Source organism: Arvicanthis niloticus, chromosome 3 (assembly GCF_011762505.2).
Source record: "Arvicanthis niloticus isolate mArvNil1 chromosome 3, mArvNil1.pat.X, whole genome shotgun sequence".
In the NCBI taxonomy this organism is placed as follows: Eukaryota; Metazoa; Chordata; class Mammalia; order Rodentia; family Muridae; genus Arvicanthis; species Arvicanthis niloticus.
Window position 1 is genome coordinate 84,061,818 of NC_047660.1, and position 15,286 is coordinate 84,077,103.

At 42.5% G+C, this 15,286-nt stretch overlaps 1 protein-coding gene across 10 annotated transcripts in view; it reads right to left on the bottom strand.

The window, feature by feature from the left end:
- Positions 1–574: 574 nt before the first annotated feature.
- The window catches only part of Hacl1 (2-hydroxyacyl-CoA lyase 1), a 56,268-nt gene continuing 41,556 nt past the window's right edge, over positions 575–15,286 (bottom strand). For all 10 annotated transcript variants that reach the window (XM_076931414.1, XM_076931418.1, XM_076931413.1 and 7 more), the window contains 8 exons: positions 13,493–13,598; positions 12,314–12,397; positions 11,453–11,554; positions 8,990–9,144; positions 7,991–8,149; positions 6,401–6,508; positions 2,628–2,814; positions 575–752 (listed from right to left, as the gene is read on the bottom strand). In XM_076931414.1, coding sequence (XP_076787529.1) covers positions 720–752; positions 2,628–2,814; positions 6,401–6,508; positions 7,991–8,149; positions 8,990–9,144; positions 11,453–11,554; positions 12,314–12,397; positions 13,493–13,598 — 934 coding nt within the window. In that variant the 3' untranslated portion in view covers positions 575–719. The remainder of the gene's footprint in view (positions 753–2,627; positions 2,815–6,400; positions 6,509–7,990; positions 8,150–8,989; positions 9,145–11,452; positions 11,555–12,313; positions 12,398–13,492; positions 13,599–15,286) is intronic.

The following is a 15,286-nucleotide window of genomic DNA, read 5'->3' on the forward strand; positions in this document are numbered from 1 at the left end:
TGTGTAGAGGTATACATATGAGAGTGGGTGCCAAAGGAAGCTGAAGGCATTAAATCCCTGGAGTTGCAATTACAGGCAGTTGTGAACCACCAAACGGTGTTCAGAACCAAACTCACATCTTCTGCAAGAGTAGTTTGTGCTCTTAACCGCAGTCATCCCTCCAGCCCTTGCTCAGTGGTGAGAGTTCCAGTCTGTGGTCACTTTACCCTTTTGCTTTTGTGCCTGGGGTCCATCATGACAGGGACTTCATGAGAGGGCTTGCTCAGCTCAAGGTCTGTGGGCTTGAGGAGTGGCATGCACGCTGATTGCTAATCCCCAGTGATCTCACTCCACCATCTAACAGTGCCAGGAGCTACTGCCTAAGCCTTTAGCATAAGCCTTTGGCACTATTTAAAATCCAAAACCTTGGGGCTGGAGAGATGGCTCAGTGGTTAAGAGCACTGGCTGCTCTTTCAGAGGACCCAGGTTCAATTTCCTGCATGGAAGCTTAGCACTGTCTGTAACTCCAGGGGCTCTATCACCCTCATACACACATACAAGCACGCATCAGTGCACATTAAAAAAAACAAATTCATAACAAATAATCAATTTCTTTACTATAAAACACAATTTAAAGTGTATTTTAAAATACAATTTTAGCACTATGGTAATTTTGCTAAGAAAAGTAAATTCTACCTTACAGGAAAGAGAAAATTCCTCAAAACCATCAAGTAGTTTATTCACATGTTAGAACGGGTGAGCCAGTGAAAAGCCTAGAGGGGGGAAAAGACAGCATTCAGGCAGAAGAAATGATTGTATTACCCTTTATCCTCTATGCAATCCCTTTAAGATTAGAAAACCCATACAACAGTGGTAAAAGAAGCTTTGTGCTTGGTCAAGAAGAGCGGGAAACTAATTAATGAAAGCAGGTCCCTGATGGTGCCTCCCACTAGGGGGACACAGCTTACTATGGAGACTTAGATATCCCTGCGGAAAGCAGGAAGCAACCAGCCACTGTGATTCAGTGGTGAATGGTGATACACAAACATTCAAAAAAAAAAAAAAAAAAAAAAAGCAGGTTGGAAATGAAAACATGTCAGAATCCCACTGAAATAAAGATAAATAATGTTGAAGTATTTGATATAAGGATAATCCTACAGAATTGCAAATGGGGGTGATAATGTATACTTCTCCTGAAATATGCAAATGATGTTCATAGGAAACTGTAGTTCAGATGTTGAAGCAGGTCTTTAAAAGGACTGGAAGGATCCCTGCCAGTGTCACCACCCGCTCCCTCCTGACCTGCTCTGTCCATCTGCATGACCGGCAGGCTCTCCCGCTCCCTCCTGACCCACCCTGTCCATCTGCATGACCGGCAGCTCTGTTCTCAGCACCTTTTCTCAGCTCTAAGGTAAATTCTGAGGTCTCCCATGTCTACTTTTATACAAACAGAATTTCAGCAGAATTCTATCTATCTCAGAGTTTCCAAATTAATTGCTATATATTGATTGTTCAGGTATCTTCTCATAAGAAACAAGAGAGAGAGAGAGACTAGAGAGATGGCTTCATGGATAAAGTGCTTGCTGGGCAAGCATTGGAATTCTGACTCCTGGCACCCACATAAACGCATGTGACCTCAGCGCTTGGGAGGGGAGGTTGAGATCCCTCTGGGGTGAGTTAGCCATATCCGTGAGCTCTGGGTATAGGAAGAGACCCTGGTTCAGTAAATAAGAAAGTGAAACAAAATCGAGGAAGACATCTGATGTCAGCCTCTGTGCACATAGCTCACATACATACATACATGCTGCAGTGGGGAAAGGAGAGGGAAGAGGGAATAAATATTATATTTTCTGCTCTGAAGAGTGGCTGATAGGCAGAGTGGAATCTTGGACAGGTATGTAAGCACAAGCAGGTGGCAGGTCCAGAGTACACAGATTAAGAATGAAAATCAGCTTACTCTAAGATGGAAGTGTGACATCACATGGTATACTTTGATGTTTATCTCACTATTGTACTACTGCATCAATACCAATTAGAGGTCATAGATACTAAGTTGACTGCAATTGCACAAACCCATTGGTTGCACACACCACTGGCTGCACAAATCACTGGCTGCACACACCACTGGCTGGAGACTGGTTGGTCTACACTGGCTACAGACTCGTCTATTCTATGTTCACTGCACTTTGTTTTCCTTCAGCTCCTCCAACTGGCCAGCTGCCTCTTGACACAGAGCCCCAGACCCCTTGCATCTTCTCTCTGCTAAGTGATCACTGATTGCAGATTACGTACTATCACCAATGAGATTTCCTATAACAACAATGTATTTCTTCACTTCTACCTGTTGAGGACATCAATGCTGTCCTCCTGGTCACTGTGCTCTGTCATGTAGCACGGAGTTATGAGGTAGCCTACTGTCCACTTCCCTGACTGAACTGTAAGCTCTGGGGATGAGGACAGAGCCTGGATTTGCTTACCCGCCACTCTAAACAAGCACACATAACAACATCTCAACAAATATTTTGTTAAATAAGCAAACAAAACTGCCAAACTCAGAAACGGACTTCGATGAAATTGTGGTTGGGCATGCTTTTCAGGAAAGAGAGAGAATATACATTTCTTGCCTTCTGCTTAGCAACTGAACTTACCTGGTCCTTGCGAGTACTTTGTGGGTCAATCATGATGTTGATAAGACAGGGTTTACTTGTGTCTTGCAGAGCCTGCCTCAGGGAGTTTTGGAGCTCTTCTGGTGTTTGTACAAAATACCCTTTGCCTCCAAATGCAGTCATGACCTGCTCATAATGCGAGTTTGGCAAAAGACACATTGGAGGAACACTGAAAAGCAAGTTGTAAGTCAGCAAAATTAAAATCTTTAAGCTTCTAGAAACAAAGAATTTCCCAAGATTATCTGCAAAAAAATTTAAGCTGACTCATAAGGCATACTTTTTTTTTTTTTTTTTCCAGAACAGCTCTATACAACAGCAGTATGTAACACAAATGTCCTTGTCCCTGTCCTTCCTCTGCTCCACCTCAGGATTTTCAGGCACCTTTGGTGAGTTAGCTGAACTCCGGACTTTTTATTACTAAAATAAACTGCAGCTCCATCTGCCAGTGACAACATCCTTATCAGTTACTACAACAATAACCGACAGTTTACTGACTGGCTAGGAAAGGCAGGTAGGTACCGCCATGCCTGGATGGTTTTTTTTTTTGTTTGTTTGTTTGCTTGCTTGTTTGTTTTTTTAAAATACAGTTCTTTTCCTCTTTAGAGCAAAACCAACCAAACCAAACCCAGCCAAACAATCACTGGGCACTGGGCTCTAGCCTTAAAGACAATATCCAACAACCCTATGAGAGTACTTTAAACCACCATCTGAATTTTAATTGTTGGATGACTATACCCTTCAATCTGAAAGTCTTCAACTCTGAAGTCATTAATTGTCTCAACTTTTTGAGTTTCAGCTTTGCGAAGGCTTTGGTTCTTGTTGACACTAACTTTTTAGTGGCTCCATGAGGTTCAGATAGATATGTGCATTTCTCAAAGTGTGTACTGAGTCACCTGGCTGCAGGCTGTGGTATGTGTGGTCATGTAAGTCATCAGGGTGCTAACTGGCAATGTTACAGAGCAGTCTGGCCCATGTTTCTTGCCCTCTGGTACAGCTGGCTGTTCACCACATAGAAGCAGTAGAGGGCACAGTGTGGAGATAGCACCATCAGGGCTGAGATGTCAGTACATGAGACTGAACCTCCCTTTGTTTTTGCTTGTTTTGGGACAGGACCTTGCTACATAGCAGACTGACCTGGAACTCAGTACATAGCTCAGGCTGCTAACTTCAAGTCTGAATCCTCCTGCCTCTGCCTCCCAAGTTTTCCCCATATTTTGTATTGAATCTTTGTGTGTGTGATGGAGTCTTTATACATCTTGGACTCATCAGTTTAAGTGGTCCTCTTGCCTCTGCCTCCAGGAAGAGTGGACTACACGTGTGTGTCACTACACATAGCTCCCTGTATTTTTATTGTTGATATAGCAACGTCTAAGAGAACTTTCTGTAACGATAGAGATGGTTTATGTACAGTATGCTGGCCACACGCTGTCTGTTACTATGAAAACTTGAAATTTAACTAAACCAAGAAATTGTATCAGTAAAAAATATTTTATTTATTGATTGATTGATTGAGACAGGGTTTTTCTGTATAGCCCTGACTGTCCCAGAACTCACTCTGTAGACCAGGTTGGCTGGTCTCAAACTCAGAGATCTCCCTGCCTCTGCCTCTGAGTCCTGGGATTAAAGGTGTGTGCCAACATGCTTGACAACAAAAGATTTATTTTTATTTTATGTCTATGGGTGTTATATTGGCATGTTGTCTGGATACCACATGTGTGCAGTGCCCAAGGAAGCCAGAAGAGGGCATCAGATCATCTGCCATGGAATCATCAACTGTCAACAACTTCTCAGCTAAAGATGAGGGAAACTGAATTTCTTTTCTTTTAAAATAAGAAACTGGGTTTTCTGTAATTCAAGGTGGCCTAGACTTGCTGTGATGGTTTGAATATGCTTGGCCCAGGGAGTGGCACTATTAGGAAGCATGTCCTTTTGGGAGAAGGTGTGTCCTGGTTGGAGTGGTGGGGGTGGTGTTTGAGAGTTTCCTCCTATCTGTATGAGGATGATACAGGATTATCTTTCTGGTTACCCTTCAGATCAAGATGCAGAACTCTCAGCTCCTCTAGCACTGTCTGCTTGCATGCTGCCATGCTTCCTGCTATGATGATAATGAACAGAACCTTTGAACCTGTAAGCCAGCCCCAATTACATGTTGTTCCTTATAAGAGTTGCCTTGGTCACAGTGTCTGTTCACAGCAGTAAAGCCCTAACTAAGACACTTGCTATGCAGCTAAGGATGACCTTGAATTTCTTGCCTTTAATGATAGAATTACAGGTGTGCCCCAGCATATCCAAGATATGAAATAGTGGGGATCAAACTCTAGGCGTTGTGCATAAAAGGCAAGTACTCTACCATATGAACCACATCCTCAGTCTAAAAACTGAGCATTTTACTTTATTTTTAACTAAATTTAAGTAGCAACATGGGATCAGGAGCTACTACACCTGTTAGCACAGTCTATATTATCAACTATAATGAAGCCAAAGAAAAGGCATGGTGTGGTGGTTTGAATGAAACCGCCATAGACTCATATGTTGGAATACTTGGTCCCCAGTAGGCAGAACTATTTGGGAAGGATTCTGAGGTGTGATTCTTTGGAGGAGGTTTACTACTGGGGGCAGGCTTTGACCTTTCAAAAGACGGTGCCATTCCCAGTGTACTGTGTCTAATGCTTGTGGATCACGGTGTGAGCTCTCAGGGGTGCTCCAGCCCCATGTTTTCACTCCACCATCAGAAACTCTAACCCTCTAGCACTGTAAGTCTGATTAAACTTTTTTTTCATAAGTTTCCTTGGTTGTAAAATTTTATCAGAGCAATGAAGTAACTAATACAAATGGTTATATAAAAACAACTGTGAAACCATACATAAATGAAAACACTCACTGTCTCATAAACTTTTATTTGTATACCCACAGTCAGTTCTAACAGTCTTCAGTTTGACTCTGGCATCAGATAATAAAGGTTTAGTCTTTGTGGTAAAAGAAAGCAAGATCTTTAAATTATACATAACACACCAGCACCTGTGATGGCTAATCTTGACTGCATCTGAAATCAACTAAAACCCAAGCATCTGGGCATGTCTGTGAGAGACTTCACTTGACTGGATCATTTCAGGTGGGAAGACCCACCCTCAATCTGAGCCACCCCTGATGGCGTCTATACAAAAGGACATGGGAGAAGGGAGCTTTTGCTTTTTGTCTGCTTGCCCTCACTCTTGCTGGCAAGTCCATCTATTCTGCTGCTGAGACATTCCTTCACTGGTATTACAGCCTGCTTCATCAGGATTCCAACAGAGACTAAAGACCAGCCTCGTGGACTGAACAACTATTGAGTCCTTCTGTTGGGAGATAACCATTGTTGGACAAGCCAGACAAACCACAACCTGTAAACCACGCTGATAAACTCCCTTTTAATATGTGCTGATTCTTCTACACATTCCTGAGTTCTGCTCCTTGAGAGAACCTTGACTAATACAGCATCAACAGTCCTCCCTAGTACGGTGTCAGGAGCACTACTGCTACTTAGATGGAAACATCACAGAGCTTGCTCTGAGTCTTCAGTGGTTCCCTGATTATAGACAACCAACAGTCATGGATAGTCTTATAAAAAGGAACCACGAAGAGAAGGCTTCTGCCCTTTAAAGGGCCTGAGGGACTAACCAAGTGTATGATATGGAGGCACATTCCAACACAGCCAACCTTTAAAAGACAAACAAATACTTGGCATAATACAATTATGTTATGTTTGAGTTACTCACGTTGTAGTTGCATCTTGAAAATTTAACATTTTTCCCCAGGTGTCAGCATCAAAACCTTGGTAAATTCCATTATTGTTCACTACCAAGAGTATGACTGGCAAGTTGTACCTAAAGTGAAAATAAACCATGAAGATGTCATCCTTCCTAAGGCAATTTCTTTTATTAAAACTGAAGTTTTTTACTTCAAAGTGGATGTTTTCTATAAGAAAATCTCAATACCAGAGAGAAAATCAAGCATTTATTACCCTAATAAAAAAATACCAGCCAGGCGGTGGTGGCGCACGCCTTTAATCCCAGCACTTGGGAGGCAGAGGCAGGTGGATCTCTGAGTTCGAGGCCAGCCTGGTCTACAGAGTGAGTTCCAGGACAGCCAGGGCTGCACAGAGAAACCCTGTCTTGAAAAACAAAACAAAACAAAACAAAACAAAACAAAACAAAACAAACCACTGATAGAAACATCAGAGTAGTGGAGAGTGTTCAAGACTCGGGCTGGTAATCTGCTTAGCTATGAGCCTTGGGTAAATCACTGAACTTCTCCAGTTGGTTACAAGAAAAAACACCTTCCCCACTCTGAAGCCTATTTCTAAATGGTTCCTAGGAACACTGGAAAGTCTCATTCTATTACTGAATGCCTCGATGACACCCAGCCTGCACTGGATGCTGTGAGAAGCACAGACAACTAACACCCAATGTGCATCTCTAATCAAACAGCATAGCATGACAGTACAGAGAAAGAGCACCCACAATGTCTTCAACAGTATTGCAAAGATAAAAACCCCAAAAGCTGAAAAGGAATGTGGGCTTTGTTTTCTAAACATATATAACTTCTGAGGGTTTGGAGTCATGGTAGAACTAAGTGAACCAATGTGATAATCATTTGTTCTCCGTGCTAGAAGGGAGTTATCACCCTCTCAACAGCTAGATTTTTGGGCTGGTGAGATGGCTCAGCGGTTAAGAGCACTGACTGCTCTTCCAGAAGTCCTGAGTTCAATTCCCAGCAACCACATGGTGGCTCACAACCATCTGTAATGGGATCTGATGTCCTCTTCTGGTGTGTCTGAAGACAGTGACAGTGTACCCACATACATGAAATAAATAAATAAAACTTTTTTTTAAAAGAAAGCTAAATTCTCTCCATACATCATCTTTTTTGGCATATATCAAGTGGTTGTCAATATAAACCTCTGACAGACCGCATTTTATCCTAATACATGGGTTCATGTAGTCCAGGCTGACCTTGAACTTGCTATGCAGCAGAAGATAACCTGGAACTCCAGATCTTTCTGCCTCCACTGCTACCTCAGGTCTACAGAGTGCTTGCCAAACCTTGATCTCGACAGTTTTATATATCAAAGCCTTGAAAATCCCAAAACATGATTCACAGAACCCCACTAAGCTAAGCAGAAGAGATTTCTTGCAGCTTAACTATAGCTAGGTAAGGGGCTGCCAGAGCCCTCAGCTGGTATGTCTCGGCTTTCTCCATGAAAGCTTGGACAGTGCTGTGCAGAACACCTGCTTGTGAAGCAAGCGCATCTTGTAAGATTTCCTAATTATGAGCATGGAATGCTATGACTTCTGGCTCTGCTTTACCTGCAGATGGTTTCCACTTCCATGCCAGAGAATCCAAAGGCACTGTCTCCTTCCACACAGACGACCCGCTGCCCAGGACTTCTCTCTTTAGCCACTACAGCAGCTGCAATGGCAAATCCCAAACCAACTCCCATTGTTCCAAAAGAACCAGCATCAAGCCTGTTAAGAAGAAAGCTAAAGTCAAACTCTCTTACACATATCATGCAGTGTAGTGTTAACACAAACCTTTCAGTCTATGTTTATGTGGTTTGTGGAAAAAATTAATAAATATTTTAATATAAAATCTTTGGAGCATAAGGAATTAATTTGTCAAGGATAAGCAGCATGAAAGGAAACAGCCACTCACACTCGCTTGGATGACTGTAAATATATTCTCAGAACACTGAATATGCAAATTATACTATACCAAGAACTAGGACACATAAAAACTATAAAACTATAAAATCTCACTGAAGAACATATTTATGATCTGGGCAGTGGTAGTGCACACCTTTAATCCCAGCACTCAGGAGGCAGAGGCAGGCAGATCTCTGTGTTTAAAGCCAGCCTGGCCTACAGAACGAGTTCTAGGACAGCCAGGCCTATACAGAGAAACCTTGTCTGGAAAAACAATTTAAAAAAAAAACAAACCACTTATGTGGGGCTGGAGAGATGGCTCAGAGGTTAGGAGCACTTGTTGCTTTGGCAGAAGACCTGAGTTTTATCCCTAGCACCCACATGGAGGCTTACAATGGCCTGTAACTCCAGTTCCAGGGGATCCAAAAGCCCCTTTCTTACCTCTGAGGGCACCAAGCAGACATGTGGTACATATGCATACACACAGGCAAATCACACACATAAAATAAACGGAAGATATCTGAAGAAAATTTTAAAATATTTATGAAATACAAAACTGTACATGTCTACACACTAGACATGTACAGTTGTCAGATATTTTTTATAATCAGCCTCACTGGGGTTTCAAATGAGACATACTGTCATTTCTCCCTGGAGTCTCACCTGTGACGAGGAAGGTGGTTCTGAAGCACAGTCCGTCCAATGTCCATGGTGTTTGCTCCCTCGCTTACTATGAAACAGTCTCTGGGCAACTGTTCTTGAACGTGGGAGAACACTGTGTAATAATTCATAGGGAGGGATTTTTTGGAAGCTAATTCCTAAAACAGCAGGAGCAAGTATATAATAAATTATGTTGGGACATCATGAAAATAACCAATGACAATAAGCTATTACCATAGTTATTTGAGAACAGTTTAATGTCACTAATAAGCTACAAGATTCCCAAATGGCTGCATAGCGGCTACTCTTTGAACTGTGAACAATCCAGAAGCATGCCCACAACAATGTGCCCTACAGTCCCAGCTGGGACATGAGAACGAGCTGGGGAATCTTCCATGTCCTGGTGAGTCGACGCACCTTACCATGTCAAACACCTGGAGAAGTCATACAGGAAAGATGGCTGAGCAACACTGGGCTCAACAAGACAGAACAATCTTACTGTACACTCTTAGAAAAACACTGTCACATATTTTTCAGAATATTTTTATCTGAAATATGGCCCTAAGTTTAAAACTAAGATGTTAGTATTACAGAAGATGATCTGAAAACCTGGCTCTTCTCTCACACACTGTAAAGGAGCTATGTTATATCAGTTATTTTAGAAGTCCATGAGTGACAGACAGAGCAAGGTACATGTCTTCAGACAGCCACAGGCCTGCTAGCACTGGGAGGAACCACTGTGTTTCATCACTACCAGTCCCATCTGGTCCCAGAACTCCAGCCTCTCCTGTGCTAACCCCTCTGCTGGAGATATATACTTGAGGTGCACAGAGACTCTGCACACCACTACAGCAGACAGAGGAGTAAACCCAGAGAGGACCCTGGGGTATTTACGATAACCAAGGAAACAGAACCGAGCCTGGCTCCGAGCAGTAGAGATGGTCACGGTGGAGTTAGGCACAGAAATTCTGCTGTTTGGTTGAAAATACAAACTTATTCTATGATGACAGATACATTAGGGAACAAAAATGCCTAATTCAAATTTCAAATTTTCAAATGTATCATTCCATCAGGAGGAAGTCCCAGGTCAGGCTAAAGAGGTAGTTCACTGGTCAAGGGCGCTTGTTGCTCTTACAAGCAACAAGGACCCAGGTTGGGTTCCCTGCACACACATGGTAGTTCACAACTATTCATAACTCCAGTTCCATCTGACCTCCGAGGGTACTAGGCACACATGGTGTACAAAATATATGTACACAAATACTCATGCAACCCCCCAAAATAAAATAAGTGACTTAAAAAGAAGAAACTCTAGCAGAAGACTGAACACCCAGCTGAACCAAGACACATACGAATACACAAAACACTAACATTTAAAAAGGCAGCATTGTCAGGAGGTATCCTGACATTCAAGGAGAAAGTACTGTACGTACAATGACTTTGAACAGGAAACACCACACACTGCTGAAGTGACCCATTGTAGTACTAACTAGTAAGTAAGGCTCAGTAGTGATTTCAAAACTTATTTCCAAATTCTTCACTAGGAGGCAAAACCCTGAGGGCAGACGTGAGTGCCACAAGAGTTTCCAGCAGTGACATAAAGTTAAATGGCAGTGTGTGTATGTATGTATGTATGTGTGCGTGCGTGCGTGCGTGCGTGCGTGTGTGTGTGTGTGTGTGTGTGTGTGTGTGTGCACGCGTGTGGGACAAGGTGAATTATACATTGATCAAATTTTCCATTTTGAAAAAGGAACTAACTATCACACTCACATGCCTTGAAGGAAAGATATCTTAAGGGCAGATAGCCATCTCCTAACATGCTCTGATATTCTGCACCAAAATCAAACTAACAATTTTCCAAAGTCAGACTGCTTTTCTTCTATGGGTTCACAGCACTCTCAAACTGTGACTCTTTGGATACTCAATCATGCAAGGCACTTGAGGCTCTTTCAAGGTAAAGTACACATTAACTACAACATGTACACACACACACAAGGACATGCACACCAACTACAACATGTACACACACACAAGGGCATGCACACTAACTACAACATGTACACACACACAAGGGCATGCACACTAACTACAACATGTACACACACACAAGGGCATGCACAGATTTTTTTCTTTTTTGGAGGGGCGGGGAGTTTTGAGACAGGGTTTCTCTGTGTAGCCCTGGCTGTCCTGGAACTCACTCTGTAGACCAGGCTGGCCTTGAACTCAGAAATCCGCCTGCCTCTGCCTCCCAAGTGCTGGGATTAAAGGCGTGCGCCACATGCCTAGCTTCACTACCATTTTTAAGTCTTATCCCACTCTCTCTCTTGTGAGAACTATGCTCCAGTTTTCTGATCCCCAGGCTGACAAGTGTAGTGTTTCCTACTACTGTCCACACCTATTAGGGAAGGAAGGACTAAGCAATCCATCAACCTAAGGGATCCTGAATTTCCCCTGGCCCCACATTACCTTGGAGACAGCTTCATTGCTCTTCATTTTCTCCCTCAGAGTCTTCCACCACTTGCTGTCTGTGGGGTACTGCCATGGAGTTTTATCAAACTGTTCTAAAAGCTAAAAATATAACAAAACAAACTTTTCGTTCCTTTCTGAAAATAGACTTGAGTCATATGAACATAGAAATCTTCCTAATGAAGGCTGTGACACACTGCAGGAGGCTCACAGCCCCTGCTCTGCCCTTCCCATCGCTCACACACTTGCTTCTCTGCCTGCAGTGAGCGACTGACCAAGGGCTGCAAATCACCCAAGTGACTGCACGTGTGACAGGGACGGTATCTGTGTCTCAACGCTGTGCACTCCACATGGCAACTACACAGAATCAAGTGACAAAGGTGACCATGTCTGACCTCCTGCCACAATGAAACGTATAAATGACATACAAACAGGAAGCCTGAGGAAGTCTGTCAAGTCACTGATTACAGCTTGAAGAGTAAAAAAACATCTTTTTATTACCTGAAAATAAACTGTTAGATTTCCCCACTGTGTAACAAGTAAAATTCAATTCCTTTAAAAGCTATACTGTTTTTTTTTTCTTCCAGAAAGCTAAATTCTACTTAACTGAATTCTGGTTTGAATGACCTTAAATTTTTATATGTTAAGTTAGCATTCTAAAATGCTAACTTCTACAAATATGAATAATGTACAACAGCTGAATTTAGCAAGTTCAAAAGTTGTAGTTGGTTTTCCATTATAAACTTAGTTTAAAATTGATGTCACTAACATGCCACCAAGTGAATCAAAACCAGCATTATCTAGAATTGAGTGTTTTAGGGACCAATCTACAGAAACGCAAACCCAGAGAAAGGCTCTTACCTGTTTACAAACAGCATTTATGTCTCCCAGCAAAGTAACAGAAGGCCTTACGTTATTCCCCAATTCTTCTGCACAGAGATCAATCTAAAAAAGACAAAAACCCAAAGAACAAGCCACGTTTGGTCATTTTTGTTTTGAAGAAACGTTCAAAATAAAGTCTTTTTTATTTTATGTGTATGTGTGTTTTGTCTGCATGTATTTCTGTGGATCACATGTATGTCTGGTGTCCAAAGAGGACAGACGAGGGCATCAAATACTCTAGGACTGGAGTTACATATCATTGTGAGCTGCCATGTGAGTGCTGGGACTTGAACCTGGGTCCTCTGGAAGAGCAGCCAGATCTCCAGCCCACTGTTTGCTCTGAAAAGCCCTCCAGAAGAGCTGTTGTGATGCCTCAGTGGGAAACAGCACCTTCCACCAAGTCTGATGACCAGCTCCACAGGTTGTCTTCTGGCCTCAGCACATGTGCTAAGACATGCAAGTACACATACACATATGCATGTACACATGCTAAATAAATGTAATTAATAAAAATAATAAGCAATGGTATTACAAAAAAAAAAAAAAACTTTAAGAAGAGCTAGAGAGACTGCCTAGAAGTTAAGAGCCTCAGCTGCTCTTCTAGAGGACCTCGGTTTGATCCTAGCACCCACATGGAGGCTCACATCAGTAACTTCAGTTCTAGGGGATCTGATGCCATCATCTGGCCTCAGGGCACAGGACACATAGAGAGTCATGGAGAGGTTAGAGTACTTTTCAGGGATTCAGTTTAATGGCAGGTAAAAGCAAAGTCACTTAGAGATTTCAAAAGGCTGACAGTTTTGGCATCTAAAAGACATATTCACCCCTAACAAGGCAGAGGGTGTCTCTCCAGCCTACCATTCTACTTAAGCCTCTTTCCCTATCTTTAAATACAGTGGAAGTGTGAAGAGGCAAATTACCCTTTTCAAACTATGCAAAACTTGACTTTGAAAGCTTTTCTGGTTACAATTAGCACATGGTACCTTGTAGGCTTGAAAGGGTAGCTTAACTCTGGTACCTGTAATTATGTCAGATAATTTGTAAAATCTATTTTTGTCAGAAGAAAAAAGGTTCTTTACAAAAGCCGAGAAGAAAGCAGAGCTTACAGTGGCTAAGAGGGAGAACAAGAGCTGATCTGAAGGCCCCTGCTCTGAGTACCTGAATAAACTTCACATCTGCCTGATATCTTGGAGGCAGTCCAAAATGTAATATCCAGTTTAGTCTCGCACCAAATAATACAATCACATCAGCAAACTGCAGAGCCCTATTTAAAAAGAAAAGAACGTGATTTAACAAGAGCATACTGACATTTTTTACTTGAGTTGTTCTAAACGCCTTAAAATATTTTCAAAGTCTAAATAATTTGGAGCTTCTAGAGTAAACCTGGTCTTTCAGATTAAAGTAAGTTTTGGAAAGCTGGGAAGACAGTTCCGTGGGCAAAATGCTTGCTAGGCAAGGCTGAGCCCCAGAGTTTGGATCCCCAGTACCACATAGGAACTGCCTGCTGTGGTGCCAATCTGTGCTGAGCACTGGGGGCAGGGCAGGTGGACATGGTGGGTCCTGGAAGCCAGGTGCCTAGTCAAACAGTAAGAGAGACCCTGCCACAACACTAAGGAGAGCGTGAAGGACAAAGAAACCTTAGATCAACTTTGACGTCTACATATGCATGTTTGTGCTTCACCCTCAACACATACCCCATCTCACCTACACATACATACAAGGACATGATGTGTTGTCAGTTTGTTTTGCTTTGAAGATAGGGTATTGCTTTTTTAACTAAAGCTGGACTCACACTGGTGACCCTCTTCCCTGGCTTCCCAAACGCTGGGGTTACAGGTGCATACCACTGTGCCTGGGTATGTTTTCTAGGAGCAGGTGTTTAGAAACACCATTCATATTCCAGAATTTCCTTTTTTTTTTTTAACCCCCCCAAGACATAGTCTCATGTAGCCCATATTGGCCTCAAATTCTTTATGTAGGAGGACAACTTTGAACTTCTGGTTCTTATATCTATGTTCTCAGTGACAGGACTAAACATGTATGCCTCCCGGCCCAAGTCATGAGTGAGGACCTGACACCTGCTAGGTGAGCACTTTCTTAACAGAGCCACATCCTCAACCTGGAATTGCTTTCTAAAATACACTACAAATTACCTAATGTCCAAATAACTGAGACAAGGCTGTGTTTACACACATTTTCAGTAACTTGATCATCTAAATTCTGGTCCGTTGCTTTGTGAAAATTCCAAGGAGTCTACAGATGGTACTGTATGTGCAGATGCACACCACTAGGTAGGTGCCAGAAGGCAGAAATTGTGCTAGTGTGATTCCAAGTGAAGAATTTTTACAAATATCCGGAAAACAAACAAAAAAAAAACCAAAAAAAAAAACAAAACGAAATTGCGTAAGAGTCCAAACAACTTCCTCTCCCGATTGAGGCCCATTGGCACACACCCATCCAAGGCTCCAGTACTGTGCCCCGAGCCCTTCCATTTCTTCTAGTGAAGCCAAATGGTATATACTCATTCCATTCTCCACCATACCCTATCCCCCCCCCATCCTGTCCAGCCACTAAACCCTCCCTTTTTTTCCTCTCCCATTCCTTTCCCTTCCTCCTCCCACTGAAGCAAAGCAGTATGCAGTCTCTCCAAGCCCGTCAATGGTCTTCCTTCCCAACTACATTCCTTCTCCACCCCTTCTAGGGTTTCACTATGGTGGCCACTAACCAACCCTCCTGACCCAGCCTTAAGAAATACAAACATGTGCCACCACACCTAGCTAAGAGAACTCTTGAAAGTACCCAGAGATAAGGAGAGACTATATTCAGGAGAACCGTGACACAGATAACCAAAGGGTTTCTTCTAAAACCACAAGGGACAGGAGAAAATCAATACTATCTTTAAAAAATGGAAATGTTAAAAAAAAAAACCAGGTATGTTTAAAATTACATGAG